Source organism: Monodon monoceros, unplaced genomic scaffold (genome assembly GCF_005190385.1).
Source record: "Monodon monoceros isolate NGI ecotype Baffin Bay Population unplaced genomic scaffold, NGI_Narwhal_1 Super_Scaffold_21, whole genome shotgun sequence".
NCBI lineage: Eukaryota > Metazoa > Chordata > Mammalia > Artiodactyla > Monodontidae > Monodon > Monodon monoceros.
The window spans coordinates 90,722,965-90,740,273 of NW_021703778.1; the positions used below are offsets into that span (position 1 = coordinate 90,722,965).

A 17,309-nucleotide genomic window follows, 5' to 3' on the forward strand; every position below is an offset into this window, starting at 1 on the left:
TACCTGATAGAAAGAAAGTACTTTATAAAAAAATGGATCCTTGAGGCTTTTATATCAGAAACAGCTTAAAAACAATAGCAATATCATAATGTCTGTTATTTAGTGGTCATTAAGGAGGTGATCAAAAGACGTATGGTTCTTAACCACTGTGCAGAGTATAAATTTCTTAAACATCAGTAATGTTTCTAATCTGTTGTTAAATCGTATATTATTTATAATATAATAAATAATAGTATTTATAGTATAGTTCAATAGTATTTATAGTATAGTTCAATAGTATAGTTCAGTAGTATTATTGAACTCTTACTGTCTGCCAGCAACTGGTCCGTAGAGATGCAGCTTCCAGGTTCTGTTCAGATTTCCAAGGGGGATGAATACATAAATAGCTAGTACTGTATCATAAGATATGCAATGATTATCTATGTGAAATATAATGGGAACATAGGTAAGGGAGTAGTTCTATTAGGGAAGGTTAGAGAAGGTATCAAAGCAGAGATGACATGTGAGCTAGATCTGGAATAATGAGTTGGCATTTACTAGGAAAATATGGTAGGAAGGGGTGCTAAGCAACAAGAGTGAACAAAGGTAGAGCAATATTCAAATAGGCAGCATGTTTGGCAAACATTATTCAGACTGTTGTAGCTAATATATATAGGAGGACTTGATGAGATTGGGATAATATGGTGAATTAGATTATGGGAGGCCTCTGCCTACAGGAGAATTTTTAATATTTTACTATAGGCAGTAACTTACATTGAAGGTTTTTCAGCAGTTGAGTACCTTATAAGATTTGTATGGAAAGTTTCTTGGAACCAGGAGAGACTAGAGGCAGGAAGCTCCCACAGTAATAGCAGTATAGATTAGATATGATGAGATCCTGTATTAAAGCAATGGGAATGGTCAGAAAAGGTGGTTAGAGGTAGATTTCCAGGTTGAGTTGAGGGACTTAGGAAATGATAGAACATGGGGTATGAGAGAGAAAAAATCAGAGGTGACTGAAGTTTCTGTTTGGGCAACTGAGTGATAATGCTGTTAATAAATTAAGTAAATTGTGAAAGAGAATTTTTTTCTGATATGTCACAAATGCAGTTGCTGCAGACTCTGAGTGATACTATTATGGTAGGTAGTTGGAAATATTGGGCTGGGAATGTTGGGAAATATATTTTTGCAAGTCACTGTGATGGATGGTAGTTGGGGTTATTAGAAATGGAAGAGGTCGCCCAGGGACAGCATGTAGAGTGAGTGACAAGGGAAGAGGGTCAAAGAAGGCACATTTTTCTGGATAATTAGCCATATCACAGATTTATAGAGATACTGAGTTTCTAGAAATATGTATATTGTTTTTTCCAATCATAATCTGCCTTGCATGAGTTTCCAACTTTATGCTGATACTGAGTTTTCTTACAAACTCTTTTCAAAATATAAATGTCCTTATTGATTTTTAGATTGAGATTCTAATGTATTGCCAACTGACCAGCCGACAGAAGCTGCTATATCAGGCACTAAAGAACAAAATTTCCATTGAGGATTTATTGCAGTCTTCTATGGGCTCTACCCAGCAAGCACAGACAACCACCAGCAGCCTCATGAATCTGGTCATGCAGTTTAGGAAGGTAAGAACTTAGGTCAGCTGCCTTGGAGTTGTCTTTATTATTAACCCACTTCAAGAAGAAAGGCTCTATCTTGCCTTGATGCCAAATAAACAAAGGCAGTTAAAAAAGGATGAAAATGGGAAAGTATATATTCATAAAGGTAAACATGTAGGGTTTGGGATTCCTCCATCGTTTCATAGAGTGATGTCTGCACATGACAATATTGTCTTATCATTTCCTTTCCTGTTAGGTGTGTAATCACCCAGAGTTATTTGAACGACAAGAAACTTGGTCTCCATTTCATATTTCCCTAAAGCCATACCAGATTTCAAAGTTTATCTACCGTCATGGACAGATCAGGGTCTTCAACCATTCACGAGACAGGTGAGCAAATATTAATATCTGTTTGCTCTAAGAGTGTTTTTGTATAATTTGGGGTTTTGTGGCTTAGATAAATTTAATTGAGAGTGAGTTTCACAACGAGGTATTTAAGCAATGGGTGGACCACTATTTGTTGAGGGATCTTGTGATAGGATCTGTGCACTATCACGAGTTTAACTGACACTTCCAGTTGCCTTTCTGAGTGAGGAATGTGCACCTGTGTGCAAATATGTACTTGTACCAAGAGAGATCAGCAAATGTCTCTGCCTCAGTACTGAAATTGCTTTGTGACGGTTTATACACTTGGAATAGCACTTGTGGAAGAACTGATTGGATTTCAAATTAATCAAATTTATCTTCTTCCCAGAATCAGCAGTCACAGATTTGGTAAAAGTGAAGTGATTGTTAATGGTAATAGGCTAGAAACCATTTCCATTCAGAAAATGGCTGTGTATGTACATTCTGCACCTCCGAGTGAGGGTGGCCCTGGCTTCTGGATTTTTTAACAAGCTCCCAAAGGATTCTTGTGCACACCTGCACTTGAGAACCATAGATTTAGAATGCTCCTTCTGTAGAGAGGCAATATAAACAGTACTTTCAAAATAATCATCAACAACATCTAGCCTGATATTATTGAAATTGAGACACATTTCTTGGGTTTAATTTTAGGAATTCTTTGTCTGTGATAGCTCCAGGCTAGTACTTAACTAGATGGGCAGGGGGAAACAACCAGAGTTGTAGTGCTTTTTGTTTAATATAGTATATAGCAACTTGCAGTGCTAGAATTGTGCTTCTCTGAAATAAAATGAGACCACTTTGAACTTGTATTATAATCTACTACCTTTATTAAGTACTTAGTACTTTCTGACATATATGTTATGATTTTGTCTGGCAACAAACTTCTCAGAAGTAGAAACAGTTTCAAACCTTAAATGATTCTTTTAGTTTGGAACCTCCAGTTTAGTTAAGTTCCTGATATTTATATTTGGGTTTGGATTTATTTTATTTACTTACTTTACAGGTGGTTAAGGGTTCTTCTTTCTCCATTTGCACCGGACTATGTCCAGCAGTCTCTGTTTCACAGAAAAGGTAGGTGTTTTGATCTTTGAGAAGGGAAGAATGCCAAGGATTTATCAGGATGCTCTTTGTTTTGCTAAGTTGGAACTAGTAGTGGCTTTGCGTGAATTCTAGGCCTTTATTTATAAAGTCTTGATAAGATTTAAGTAAATTAGTTGTCTTCATCTATAGATGCTAGACTTTTTGGCTATAATAGGAAGCAATAAAAATTTTTTTGGATTAATTGTTTTCCATTTTGATTGACCTTCCATCTTTATTTTATACCTGCCTCTTAAGAATTTCTTACACCCTCTGAATAGAGGTGTGATAGAGACAATGCAGGACTCTTGTTAGTGTGGGACTCTTAGGTCCCTCCTCCTTAGTTTAAGGAAAGGAAGCTGCTCAACTTTGAGCATTGTCCAAAGTATTAAGGCAGAGGTTCAGAAACACCTCTGTGTTTTCCTTTTCTTTTTTTTTTTCCTGGCACGATAAAAAGAGGAAGGCAGTTAGCCAAGAATCCAAAACCCCAGAGGTAACTGATGAGCCAACTCCACTCTGGCCCATATATGCCATATCTCATAGGTCTGCCTTTTCTACTTATGATTGTAGTACAAAAATATGACATACTGTCTAATATCAAAGTGGCTGTATTGGAACCTTTAAAATAGTTTTTGATTCTTAAGTCAAAATTCAGCAGTTCAGCAGGCTTTAGTTGAGTATTGCCTCTTGGTTTTCTGTTGGGTTTAACTTTGTCCTTTGATATTCCAGGTGTTAATGAAGAAAGCTGTTTCTCTTTCCTTCGCTTTATTGATGTATCTCCAGCTGAAATGGCAAACCTCATGCTTCAGGGACTTTTGGCCAGGTGAGAAGTTTGCTCATTGTTTGAGAGAGCAGTTGGGAATAAACAGGGGCGAAGGTCGAATACTGTGAAATTAAATATTTACTATTATATCTTCTTACAGAGCCTCTCATTCTTTTTGTATTGTTAAGAATTAAAATTTTTATAAGGAAATCATACTTTTGATCCTTTAATAATTGCATGATGCTTCGTGATATACCTTAAATAAAAACTATTTAGGCTCTTCTCCCAAATGCTACCAGAAGGTCTTCAGTTCTTCTTAATTTCTAGGTAGACTACTTTGTTTTATTTGTTTCTACAGGGCAAATGATGACTGATGATTCCTTTAGTTAGTAGTGATTGCAGCATAGCCTGCCTTACATATTCAGGGAAGCTTAGTTCTCTTTTCTTATTCTTTGGAATAATGGCTGTTACTTAATTTATTACTTTGTATCTGTGTAAAAAATAGTGACCTCATTAGGAGAGGCTGTCTCCTTAGTATAAGGATGTTTTTATTACAGTTTTTGTGATAGAGTTGAATATTCCTTAATTCTGAGAGGAGCTTTACAGAGGATTTTCATTTTCATAGTAGCAAACCAATTCATGCCAAAGATAGAATTTATAGAACAAAAGTATGAAATGGCTTTATCTGAAAGTAGGAAAGAGCTGTGTCTAAAATGTTCAAGATTTACAAAAGAGACATGTTAATGAGAGACAAGGTTCCTCACTGCTATGAACTACCCTCAGCCCTCCATGGAGCATTGAATAAGCATGTCTGCTGTGGTTTGTTTCAGATGGTTAGCTCTTTTCCTGTCTCTGAAAGCCTCCTACAGGCTCCATCAGCTGCGCTCCTGGGGAGAGCCAGAAGGGGAGAGCCAGCAGAAATATCTGAGAAACAAGGATTTCCTTCTTGGGGTTAATTTTCCACTCTCCTTTCCCAACCTTTCCAGCTGCCCTTTGTTAAAGGTAAGCAATTGTATCAGCATCGGTTATCTGTGTAGTACTCCCTTCCCTTTTCTTTGAATCAATAAAAGTAATAAAGTAAATGAAGACCTGAGGGAGTCAAAAAGTTCCCAGAGGAGTGGGAGCAGTGTAGTGTTATAGCTTATTACATATCACTTAATAGACATTTTATGTGTGTGTTTGTGTATATATATATATATATTTTTTTTAATATATGTTTTGTATATGACTTTACTGTGAAGTACACAGATCTTAAGTGTACAACTCTTTGAATTTGTACATGTGTATACACTTGTGTAACAACTGCCTAGATGAAGGTATAGAATATTTCCAGCACCCAGAAGTCTCCCTCATACTTCTTCCCATTTGAAACCTCTAGTTCAGAACAAATCAACAAATAAAGGTAATCACTATTCTACTGCTATCATCCCAGATTATTTTACCCTGTTTTTGAACTTAATGTAAATGGAATGATCCAGTGTGTACTCTTTTGTGTCTGGCTCCTTTCCCTCAATTATTATGTCTGTAAGATTCATCCATGTTGCACTGTAGCATTCTTTTTTAATGCTATGAAGTGTTCCATTGTCTGTTTCTAATCACAATTTATTATTGTACCGTTTTTATTTATTTATTTGGCTGCAGCAGGTCTTAGTTGCGGCATGCAACTAAATGGGATTGCTGTATCATCATGTATACATATGTTTAGATTTAGTTCCCACTGCCAAACATTTTTCCGAAATGGTTTTTCAAAGTTAAACTCCCACCAGCAATGTGAGAGATTTATTCTTGTAAATCTTGCCTACCCCTGGTATTGTTGGCCCATTTTTTTTGAATTTGTGGTTTTCAGTTGCATTTCCATGGAAAGTAATGGTGCTGAGCACTTTTTCATATAACTGTTTGCCATTGTATAGTAGGTAAGGGGAAAAGGGATAGGAAATAAGTGATAGGTGATAGGTGCAGATTCAGATCATGTGAGGCCTCATAAGTTAATGCTAAGGATTTAGGTTTTATTCTGAATGAAATGGGTGTAACACTGGAGAGTTTTAGTAAGAGACTTGTATGTTTATATGTTGTAGTTCTTCAACTAGATTAAAAGTTTAGAAGGTAGAACTTTTTCTTTGTATCCTCTAGAAAATTTAATGTGTCATCAGTCATACAGCTATCGAATGTAGGATGTTCTTTGGCTGCATCTGGTTATTTGCCCCCTGTATACTGAAGAACCCGTATGATTTCCTCTTCTTCTGTTTTCCCAGTTGGTTTCTCAAGCATTGCTCCATATACTTTTTTGGACTCTGAAGATAAGATCGTTAATGCAGAAGGAGAATAGAATTGGGTTCCAGCCTGTTTGGAATAATATAGTCAGTTGTGGCAAGGTGACTTCCTACTAGTGAATACTGATATGTCTAATGAAGAGTTGCTTAACCTCTGTAGACCAATTTCCTTACATTGGTACTCTATATTACTACAGTTAAAATTTTTTTACTAGTTTTTTTTTTTGGCACCATTCTCCCAGGGGTTTTTTATGCTCTATTATGTAGATACCTGCATCTTGCTTAACACTGAAAGATATGCATCACTTATTTGTAGTCTTCTGCTTTATGAAAATACAGTAGTGTGTTCAGAGCACCTGTTCAGTGAGGTCCTTATATCAGTTAATTTCCTGAGAAATTTAGATGTGGGCAATATGCTTTATGTGAAACTGGTTTTTCCAAAGTTAGATTCACTTCCATGTCCTCTTCTTTACTTTTATTTTGTGTTATAGATAGACCTTTGCTCTTGTAGTGGCTTAGAATGTACACCGAGTTACTGAGCCACAGGTAGCTGAAAGCTAGTCATGTATGTGTAGAGATGCTGTTCTGCTTTTGGTCTCACCATCCTTATCTCCAAAATACATATATTGAAATACCAATGTATCTTGCCAGAGTTGGTTGATACATCTGTTCTAAGAAATATTTGCTTTCAACTAAGCAGAATAATCTTTACATGATATCTAGCCTTAAAGGTTAGACTGGGTTCTGAATGAAGAATCATTTTGTTGAAGCTCCATGTGTAACAATAAAAATATAATAAAGCCCATTATATCTGTGGCTTTTGAAGTCTGACCATGACTCACAAGAATATTTTACACCACCTGTAGTTATGTAGATATATCAGCTATTACATACATATATAAATATTACACATCCATAAATTTTTAAGACAAAATATTCACAAAACAGTATTTACCCTCCTTCAGTGCACAGAGTTTTTTCCTTTTGTTTTTCTTAATGTTAGTTTGGAAGCTACTAAAAAATGATTTCATGACCCTACTACTCACAGTTTGAAAAATACAGCATTCAGTGACTGCATGATATTAGAATAGCAAGGGGACTAGGTAAAGAAAGTCACCATATAGAAAGATTCTGGATCATTCTTTTTAATAGTAAGAAAGGAAAGAAACTGACATTTTGGGACTTAAGGAAGGTCTCACTTTCTGAATATGAAAGAGACCACCAGAAGTCACTCTGAGATCAATATGCACATTTCATTGCAGAGTTACCCTGACATGTAGTTAGTGATCAAGGTCCATCTCTGTCTTAGTATATTTTGGCATGTACCTGTTATATCCCTCCTATTCAGAGATAATATAAATAAAGTTAAGTAATTTTGAAAAAACCTAATTCAGACTTGAGCAAAGTAGTTTATTATGAGAACTGTCCCCCAAGAATGGCTTTGTTAGAATATGCCTTTTCCCACTGTTGTACTGTTTCTCACACTGATTTCTCCAAACAGTCTTTCTTTCTGTCTTCCTCCCTCCCTCCCTTCCATTTATGGCTGCGTTGGGTCTTCTTGCTGCTCATGGTCTTTCTCTAGTTGTGGTGAGCGGGGGCTACTCTTCATTGCGGTGCATGGGTTTCTCTTTGCGGTGGCTTCTCTTGTTGCGGAGCACGGGCTCTAGGCTTGTGGGCTTCAGTAGTTGTGGCATGTGGGCTCAGTAGTTGTGGCTCACGAGCTGTAGAACACAGGCTCAGTAGTTGTGGCACACGGGCTTAGCTGCTCCGCGGCATGTGAGATCTTCCTGGACCAGGGCTCAAACCTGTGTACCCTGCACTGGTAGGCTTATTCTTTTTTTTTTTTTTGCGGTGCGCGGGCCTCTCACCGTTGTGGAGCACAGGCTCCAGACGCGCAGGCTCAGCGGCCATGGCTCACGGGCCCAGCCGCTCCGCAGCATGTGGGATCTTCCTGGACCGGGGCACGAACCCGTGTCCCCTGCATTGGCAGGCGGACTCTCAACCACTGCGCCACCAGGGAAGCCCTGGTAGGCTTATTCTTAACCACTGCGCTACCAGGGAAGTCCCGAACTGAGTTTTTCTTATTCAAGAAGTATTTTAGAGAATATTACATTGTCTGTTTTGCAAAGAAGGATAGAGAAGGAAATTTTGAACACCTAATCCTTTACAACAGATTTCCAAAATTCCTTTGTTAAGAGTATAAAGTAAAAGCTAAAACTTAAGATGCATGGTATTTTAGCATACATACACACATCAGAAACACACTTCCAGATTTCATAGTCTGCTGTAATCCTGCCAGTTTACAGTTTTCCACAAAAATATGATTGACAAAAATGAGTCTTTTTTCAAAGGTAACTCTTCAAATATGGACAGCAGTGGTGAGACCTAAATGTAATAATTATCTGTCTTGCTGATGTTTGGATTTGTCGGTTGGATTTAGATACAGGGTCTTGGATTCTTTTTGTTTGTTGCTTTGTGTGGGATAAATTCATCATGTATGTGCTTTGTGCCTTTTCCTGACATGACTTGTTTGTTGTCATTGAGATCTACAAAAATACTTCTGGCATTATTAATACAATTTACAGATCATCTGGAAGATTCCTTTGCTTATACAGGGACGCTACTGTGGAATCAGAGAGAAAATTTTTTATTTTCACAGAAAACAAACTTAAAATTGTGCTTACTAGTTTTAGGAAATGTCCTGAAAATATGACTTGAGAGGTATTTGCTATCATTCATATGGTGAATTAGAACCTCAGGAAGACAAAGAAAAGTCTTGAAAGATTAGAAAAGGACTGACATATAAATGTGGGTCCATCTTTAAAGCTTGAAGAGGTAGGAGGAAAACTTGGAAATGATAACCAGTAACCCTAATCAATTATTAGAGAGTTAAAATTTTTTTCTAATGAAATTAATTAATAACCGTTTGAATTCACGAGTCTAAGAAGCAGCTAAGTTGATTCTGAAAATATGACCATTTGCTTTCCTTTAGTAAACAACAGGCCAAGGAAATTAGAGAGACAGAGAGAAATAATAGGTGTAATATATTAAAAAAAATAAACCTTTTTCTTATTGCCTTGGCTATTCTTCCAGAGATACTAACATACATATAGGAAAGTGCACAAATCATAAGTGTACATACAGCTTGATAACTTCACAAAACACTGTCAGAACCCTACCTCAGAGGCCCCTTTGTGCCCACTTCCATTCATTGTTCCTCCTCAGTGTCCTCCCCGTAAGAGTTACTATAGGCAAAATGTTTGGGTGGCTTATAGTTTTTATTATTACAGATAGTGCTGCTGTGAACATTACTGCACACACCTTTTAATGAAAATTCATATGTATTTTGTGGGGTATATATATCTAGTAGTCAAATTGCTGGGTCATAGGGTATGCATATGGTCATCTATAATAGGTTATGCCAGACAGTTTTCCAAAGCAGTTGTGCCCATTTTCATTCCCATTAACAGTGTATAAGAGGTTCTAGTTGCTCCATGTCCTTGCCAGAATGTGACATTGTTTTGTCTGTTCATTTTAGTCCTTCTATGTGGTAGTATCTCACTGTGGCTTTAAATTATATTTCCCTTATGAATAATGATATTGAGTACCTTTTCTAATGCTCATTGGCCATTTGGATAACCTCCTTTATGAAGTGCTTATTTGAGACCCTTGCTTATTTTTCTGTTAGTCTGTTTGTATTTTTCGTGGTGTTTTGTAGTTCTTTATGTATTGCAGATGTCTTCTACTCTGTAACTTACTTTATCACTCTAAATATTGTCTTCTGTTGAATCGTTAGCATTTTTTGTGTCCTGTTGAAGAAATCTTTGCCTTTACCAAGGTCATAAAGATAATTCTGTTTTTCTCCAAAGGTTGTTTTGATATACCATTCGGATCTACAAGAAACTGGGTTTTCAGTCTGTGTTATGGGTTGTCATTTTTTTACTTACAGATATCCATATCCTTTTGACCCAACTTCATTTGTTGAAAAGACCATCCTTGTTGCACTGCAGCATCACTTTTGTCAAACAGGTGGCTGTATATGTGTGGGTCTGTTTCTAGACCCTGTTCTATTCCATTAGTCCATTTGTCCTTGACCAGTACCACTTTATCTTAATAACTATAGCTTCATAATAAGGCTTGATAACTGGTAGCACCGGTCCTCTAGCTTTGTTTTTCTTCAATATTGCCTTCACTGTTCTTGGCCTTTTGCATTTTCATGTAAATTTTGAATCAGCTTATCTATCTCAGTTTAAACTCTTTTCAGCAATGCCAGTAGGCCCATGTATTTTGATTATGTCTCCTATTATTATAACATTCTTTATCCATTTTGACAATACCTATGCATTATTTCTTTTAAAATGATACATAAATAATAGCATATTAATATTATTTACATTGTGATGCTTGCGTGTAATTTCTCTGGAGACCACTGATCCGGGCAGTTAAAAGAAGGCTAATTGAGTAAGGAATGTTAATAGAGGGGAGGACACACTATTTACTGGAGAAAGTACTATTTTTTTCCATATACTCTTCACTCTTTCTCTCCTGCTGTTTTCACTTGTTTGATCCCAAGGGCCAATGGGATTGAGTGAATGGGTCCATTAATTTGTATGTATATCAGAAGAGCTTATTGATTGAATGAATCTGCAGTGGTTGAATGTGATCTTGGCTTAAGGGTTGGGGTTTTTCTAATGTTCTTTCATAATAGCCTCCTCCCAGTGTCAGTCTACTCCCACAGAGAAAAAGCACTTGTAATTAATGTTGTTTACAAACCTGTCACACATCAGTGCCTATTGTGGGCAAGGTGTGTTAACAGTCATGGTCTCTTATTTTCTGGTTTGAAAACTCATTCATGTATATAGTAAAAAGACATGCACAAAGTTAAAAGGACTTTAAAAATAGAAATGATTCAAGATCAGAGATGAAAGAAAACATAATTAACTGCCAAAATAATGGTAGATGATTAGTGGTAAAGTTCAGGATAGGAGATCACTTTAGGTTAAAATGGACAAAAAACTCTTTTATAGAAATGGTATTGTTTAAGTTGGATCTTGAGTGGTAGGGACCCTGGGTAGAAGGAAGGATTTTCCAAGTTGAAGATTTGAGCCAAAATACAGAGCAGTAGTGAGAAAAAAGGCCAGAAAGGTAAGTCACCTTTTCTCCCAAGGAATCTTTGAATGCCAGTCTGTTGGGGTTTAGATACTAAACCAGGAGTTTCAGCCCTTTTTTGGCTCACCTTCTTCAATAGATGCTACTGTTGTAATCCTAGGGGAATAAAGTTTTGGTGGCTACTGTCAAGCCATGGGAAGGAATAATCGGGTAGTTGGTTTTAGGAAGGCTGTTAAATCATTCAAGTCATTACAGCACATCAGTGGGGATCTCTGCCATTGGTACTTGATGACTAATCTCAAGAGTGTGATAACAAGAAAGATTGGATGTGGGAATCCATGTTAAGGAGGGTATTAAACTAAAGTTCCAAGTATCAGGTACAAAGGACCCAACAGAAATAGTTGTAACCAAAAGATGGTGAAGAAAGGGTGAATGGACTCTGATTTGGATATGGATGAGCATTGGCAGTGAAGGAATAACTTCCAAAACCCAGAGTTCAAGAGAGGATTCAGAGGGAGTGCTGAATTCTATATCAAGTTTAAAGTGAACACTTAGGAATGAATTAGGAGCTCTTTGATGTTACGAGTGCAGATATAACAGAGAAGGCCCAGGTGCAGGGATTTACAAGGAGAAGGATTCTGGTTAGGAAATAGGTAATGAAGTGTGACAGTTAAAAAGAATAGGAAGACATTTCAGGAGGGACAGTTGGTTTTAACTAAAAGCTGAGTTTGTAAGAGAGAGGAGACTCAGATTTGAAGCCGAAAAAAGAAGAAAAGGCAGCTAAGAGGGAAATCAAACATGCAAGAAAGATGATTGATAGGGGATGCAAAAGTGGTTAACTACCCTTTTTGTATGGTAGAAAACCAGTGAATACAGGTAGGAGCTCTATAATTAATAGAAAGATACTTCTCTAATATAAAGAATATTTTACAATGTCCAGAAAGACTGAAACCAAGCTTAACATAAAAAAAAAAGTGCTGTTAAACAGTTCTGTCATTTTTGGACTTCCCTGGTGGTCCAGTGGTTAAGGCTCCACACTTCCAGTGCAGGGGGCACAGGTTCAGTCCCTGGTCAGGGAACTAAGATCCCACGTGCTGCGTGTCAGGGCCAAAAAACCCCCACAATTCTGTCATTTTTTTTCTTTCTTTTTTTTCTTCATTTCTTTTTTCCCCCCAAGTGTGAGAACAGAATGTAGATGTTTGGACATAGTCCCTCTTGTCTTTGTGGTCGGGTTATTTTAGGCACTTTGCACTTACAAGGTTAAATAAATGTTTACTGAATGACTTAATAAGTCTTGGTGCATTGTATTAGTGTTGTTTTTCCCTTTGGAACTTCGTGTTTTGTTATCTGAGGGAATGTCCTCCACCCTAAAATTAGAAGTATAGTCTTCCTCTGTATTTAAAATAGAATTTTGTGAAGAGTTCTAACTTTTCCTTGGAGGTTGGGAAATATGGGTGGCATTGCTAATTTGTTTGATCATGCATTGAGTTTATTGCACGTTAGTTATTTTTGCCCTGCATTTGAGCTGAGAACTAGAGGCATTTCTTGGGAGTGAGAAATATACCAGCAGAAAGAAGCTACTTTTTAGACATCTTCAAAAAGGGTATCAATTGTGGATATTAGCCCCTGTAGTAGTTAACCTATACCTATATAACAAATTACCCGCAAATCTAGCAGCTTAAAACAATGAACATTTTTAATATCTCATCGTTTATGTTAGTTAAGAACTCGGGAGCAGCTTAGGTAGGTGATTCCAACTCAGAAAATCTTATGAAGTTGCAGTCAGGATATCAGCTAGGGTTGCAGTTACCTGAAAGATTGACTGGCGCCATAGTTTCTGCTTCCAGGTTAGCTCACTTATATGCCTGGTTAAGTTGGTGCTGGCTGTTGGCTGGAGGACTCTGTTCCTCGATGTGTGGACTTTTCCATGGGGCTGCTTCAGTGTCCTCATGGCATGGCAGCTGGCTTCCCCCAGAGTGAGTGATGCAAGAGAGAGAGCAAGGAGGAGCCTCAATGCCTTTTGTATTAGTTACTTCATTACCACGTTTGTTTTGGTATTCCCTGTTCTGAGATTTTGGCTTAGGCAACAGATGGGTTCTGACTGTGACGCTATGAAAGTTCATAAATTGGAAGGGATGCTGGTATCACCTCTCCTTGTTCTCCATGTTACCTGTCTGTTCACAGTTTTATTAGCTACTGCAAATGCAGTATAATATGTGCCATTCATCTTCAACTGGAATTCATTGCTCATAAGCCCTAACTCCTTGTGAGCAAATTTTTTTTCATTGCAAGCTCTGTTTTTTTGTGTATCTTGCATTTTCATTTGATTTGCCAACTTAGTTCTGATTATGTAACTTTGATTATTTGTAAACATAATGGTGAAGAGATGCTGTTTCTCCAAATCCTTGTTTTGCTTTCTTTTGTGATACTGTGGAGTAGAGTAGCCTTGTTTAATATGTAAAGTAAACACAAATTTATGTTTCAGTGTTTTGATGGGAGAACATGAATCCGGCTTCCATGTTCAAGATCAGTCTTAAAAGTAAAGTTGGGGATTATTCTTAAGCAGACAAACCTGAGAGAAGAGACAAGGGGAAATGCTAAAATTGGAAGCGAGTGCCAGGTCTCTTGTACTATTCAAAAATAATTTTGAGTAAAATTCCTTTGGAGCTACCAGATTAACTTTGAATTAATTTTTCCATATTCACCTTTATCCTCTTATTGCAGAAAACCCTTCATCCTGTTCTCTTCTGTGCCTTCATTTGTTTTATGAAAAGTAGCTGTGCCTTCATTTGTTTTATGAAAAGTAGTAGGTATTGTTCCAGCAGCCTGTCTCCTAAATACAGCTTCCTATCATCAGATCAAGGTGAAGGCTTTGTTCTTATTCCTCTGAGGAGATAGTTAATGAATGTTGACTTACCTACATGTTGTCATCTTGTTCGTGGTAAGCTATCTTAAATCACATACTACCTGAGTTATATTCAGCAGTCTAATCCAATCCTCTCATCTTCCTTGCCACCCATGGACGTGAATGAATGTGAACAGTGAGAAGCTCTTCCCCTCACTGAGTGTGCCTATAAAACTCTTCTTCTTACCCTACGGTGAATATTACCCTGCAGTGAATATTAAATTTGAATTCTGTGTTACAGAGTTCAAGGAAGTACCATTCTCATAATGCTGGCTTTGGGATGGTACAAAAACATCAAGGAACTAGGAACTAGGCTAAGGACATGGATCAAATGACACTTAGGGTACTTTGAACGAAGTTTAGGGCCTTTTAAAGTCTCTTACTTGACGTGAATGCTTTTCTGATTTCTTGTGATGCTTGTAGAACAAAAGCCAGCATGATTCTGTGTTGTCCTCTTAACCTCATTGTTCTCTACCCTGCTTTACTGGTGATGAGTTCAAGAAGGAATAGCATTTAGTTAAAAAATTTTATGAATTCATTCTCACACATCTCCCTCCCCACTGTAGGCTCTGACTAGAGCTCCTTTCTTGTACAGTTTTACAAGGGTTAGAGTGCAGGTCTCACACATACGAATTTTTTTCTTTTTAATCTTATTTTGCTCAGAAGAATAAAGACAAAAACCAGAATCTGTAGGAAATACACCATTTAGCCATCTTTTGGGGAGGCAGAACAGATTTTATACTGTATCCAGTTAAATACTATGTTAAAAATGATAATTGGCAGAAACAGTACCAGCATTAACTTCATTTCCTGTCCCAGTCTTAGTGAAACTGTTGTCATGGTTATGGTCTGCTTAGGCATTATACGTGTTGAAAGCTTTATATACTCTACGACTCTAGTGAGCCAACTAACTCATAGAAATTGAGGGAATTTCAGATTTTGCAATTTAAAATATACAGGACTTTCCAGGTGGTCCAGTGGTTAGGACTCTGTGCTCCCAGTGCAGGGGGCCCAGTTTCGATCCCTGGTCAGGGATCTAGAGATTCTGCATGCCTCAACTAAAAAGGATCCCACAGGCCGTAACTAAGACACAGCACAGTCAAAAAAAAAAAGATTTAAAAATATATATACAAAAGAATCTAAACATAAAGAGTTATTTTGAAAAGAGTGGTGTGTGTTTTAAGTTTTAAACACTATACTCTATTAAATGCTTAGAGAGCTTAGAATGGCTATTGATGAAGAATCCCCCAAACAGGAAGTTTCCAAAAACTCTTCCACTGGAGGTTAATTTGCAACTGCAGTATCTGTATCATCATTTCCTGAGATCATGAGAGCTGCCAGTACCCCTTGTGGAAAGCTCTGGGAAGCCATTGTTTTCAGAGTTTTTCTGTATTTTATTTCCCCCTTTTTGTTTGGTTACTTAGAATATCTGTGAAAATAGAATCCACGCAATCTTGGCAATTGATCTATAAACATTACACCCTTTCATTTTAAGTGAGACCTTTTCTCTATATCTGAGTTTGACGTGTTCTTTAAGAGCAAAAACAGAAAATTAATTTCTAAGTAATGAAGACCTAACGTTAGCATAAGTATTCTTTTTAATTTTAAATAAGGCAATGGAAAGCAAAGAACGGCCCCTTGTTAAGTGGACAAGTATGTATCTGAGGGGAAAACATCTGTGTGTTCTCTGTGCTCCACTGTGGCAGGTAGTGTACAGCTGAGGGGCCTATCATACTGCCCTGTTATTTTTCACTTGAGACTTGCATGGTGCCAAAAGACTCTACAAAAGCCTTCCTTCGCTGCTGTGTGTATATTGCAGTACTGGCAGCAAGACACACAGTTGCCAGTGCCTACAGGGTAGTAAGATACTCAAGAACACGAGGAGGGGACAACAGAAGAGCAAAAACTGTGACCACATTATTACCAAGTCACATCTCTCATTGTGTGACATTGTTTCTTTTTTTCTAATTTGTTTTAGGCCAAAGTAGACTAAAGAAGTAATGAATCTTCTTTTCTGCACCCTCCCCCCCGCCCCCTGCATCCTACACAGTGGTGCCTAAGGTGTCCTTTGTGTTCTTCTCTATTAAGCATTAAAATTTTCTGTATCTAGCAGTACCTAGCAGTTCATGTCATTATGTGAAGGGAATGTGGATAGTATGGTACCAAGGACCACCTGTGCTGAGGAAGATTTGATGGAACCAGTGTTAAGAGAAAATGATCTAGAAAAGTATAGATTGAGTGAAGTGTACTGGGGGTAGTCAGGGTTTCTCTAAAGCTAAGGCTTGTGTATGTTGAGCTAGTGAATCACTTTTTAAATCTGGAATCAGCTACAAATCACCTTGATTTAGTGACTGCCAATGAGAAGCCTGTCTTAACCTAGCTGATATAAGACAAGTGAACAGTTCTAATTTAGGAATGACCACCCCGGAAATAAAATTATCATTAGACTTTTTCCAGAAAGGTACCACAAGCAAAATATTGTGTTAAAATGACTCCCTATCGTGATTGTTGTATCCCTTATTAATAACTACAATGTTGGAGAGAAAATAATTGAAGGAAATGGTCATTCTTTCATCTCTTATCTGTTGGATTTTGCCATTTAAGAATACTGAAAATGAGGTTGACTTTAAGAGATCCCTCCCTGAGACATTGTTTAGATATTGCTCTTTAGGAGTATAAGAAATAGGAGTATAAGAAGCTCCTTTTACAAAGATAAAGTGATAACGGATACTGCTCTTTAGAAGTTAGTAAAGAATTCAGAAGTCTCTAGGCCAGCCACTGCTGCTATCTCAGCCACCTGGGTGGCAGTGGACACCCCAGCTAGCAGCCCTGAACTACGACAGATACGAGCAGCGGTTGCTAGGCTTGTGTCATCTCTTCACCCTCAGGAGGGGAAAGAAGAGCTATTACTAATAATCAGAAGTGAACTTTAAGAAAACAAGAAAATTGGCTACATTTTTTTTTTTTTTTTACTTTCATCTATGTATCAGCAATAGGATTTTTTTAGTAATGATCCTAGCTCGTCAGTATTCAGTATTGGAAGAACAGGGTGACACCTGGTCTATTAATCTTCATAATGATCCTCACACTAGGCATTCAGGTGATAATGGAGATAAACATGTAGAGAGGTGGATAAATCTCAGTGCAGATGCTACCCAACATAAAGATGAGAACACAGATATTGTTGAAAAACG

At 37.4% G+C, this 17,309-nt stretch overlaps 1 protein-coding gene across 3 annotated transcripts in view; it reads left to right on the plus strand.

Moving 5' to 3' along the window:
• Positions 1-17,309, plus strand: part of INO80 (INO80 complex ATPase subunit) — a 129,806-nt gene that overhangs the window by 62,794 nt on the left and 49,703 nt on the right. For all 3 annotated transcript variants that reach the window (XR_003795805.1, XM_029236942.1, XM_029236943.1), the window contains 5 exons: positions 1,446-1,613; positions 1,843-1,976; positions 2,995-3,062; positions 3,798-3,891; positions 4,662-4,833. Coding sequence is in view for 2 of the 3 variants with exons in the window: in XM_029236942.1 (XP_029092775.1) it covers positions 1,446-1,613; positions 1,843-1,976; positions 2,995-3,062; positions 3,798-3,891; positions 4,662-4,833 (636 nt within the window). In the remaining variant the exon portion in view is untranslated. The remainder of the gene's footprint in view (positions 1-1,445; positions 1,614-1,842; positions 1,977-2,994; positions 3,063-3,797; positions 3,892-4,661; positions 4,834-17,309) is intronic.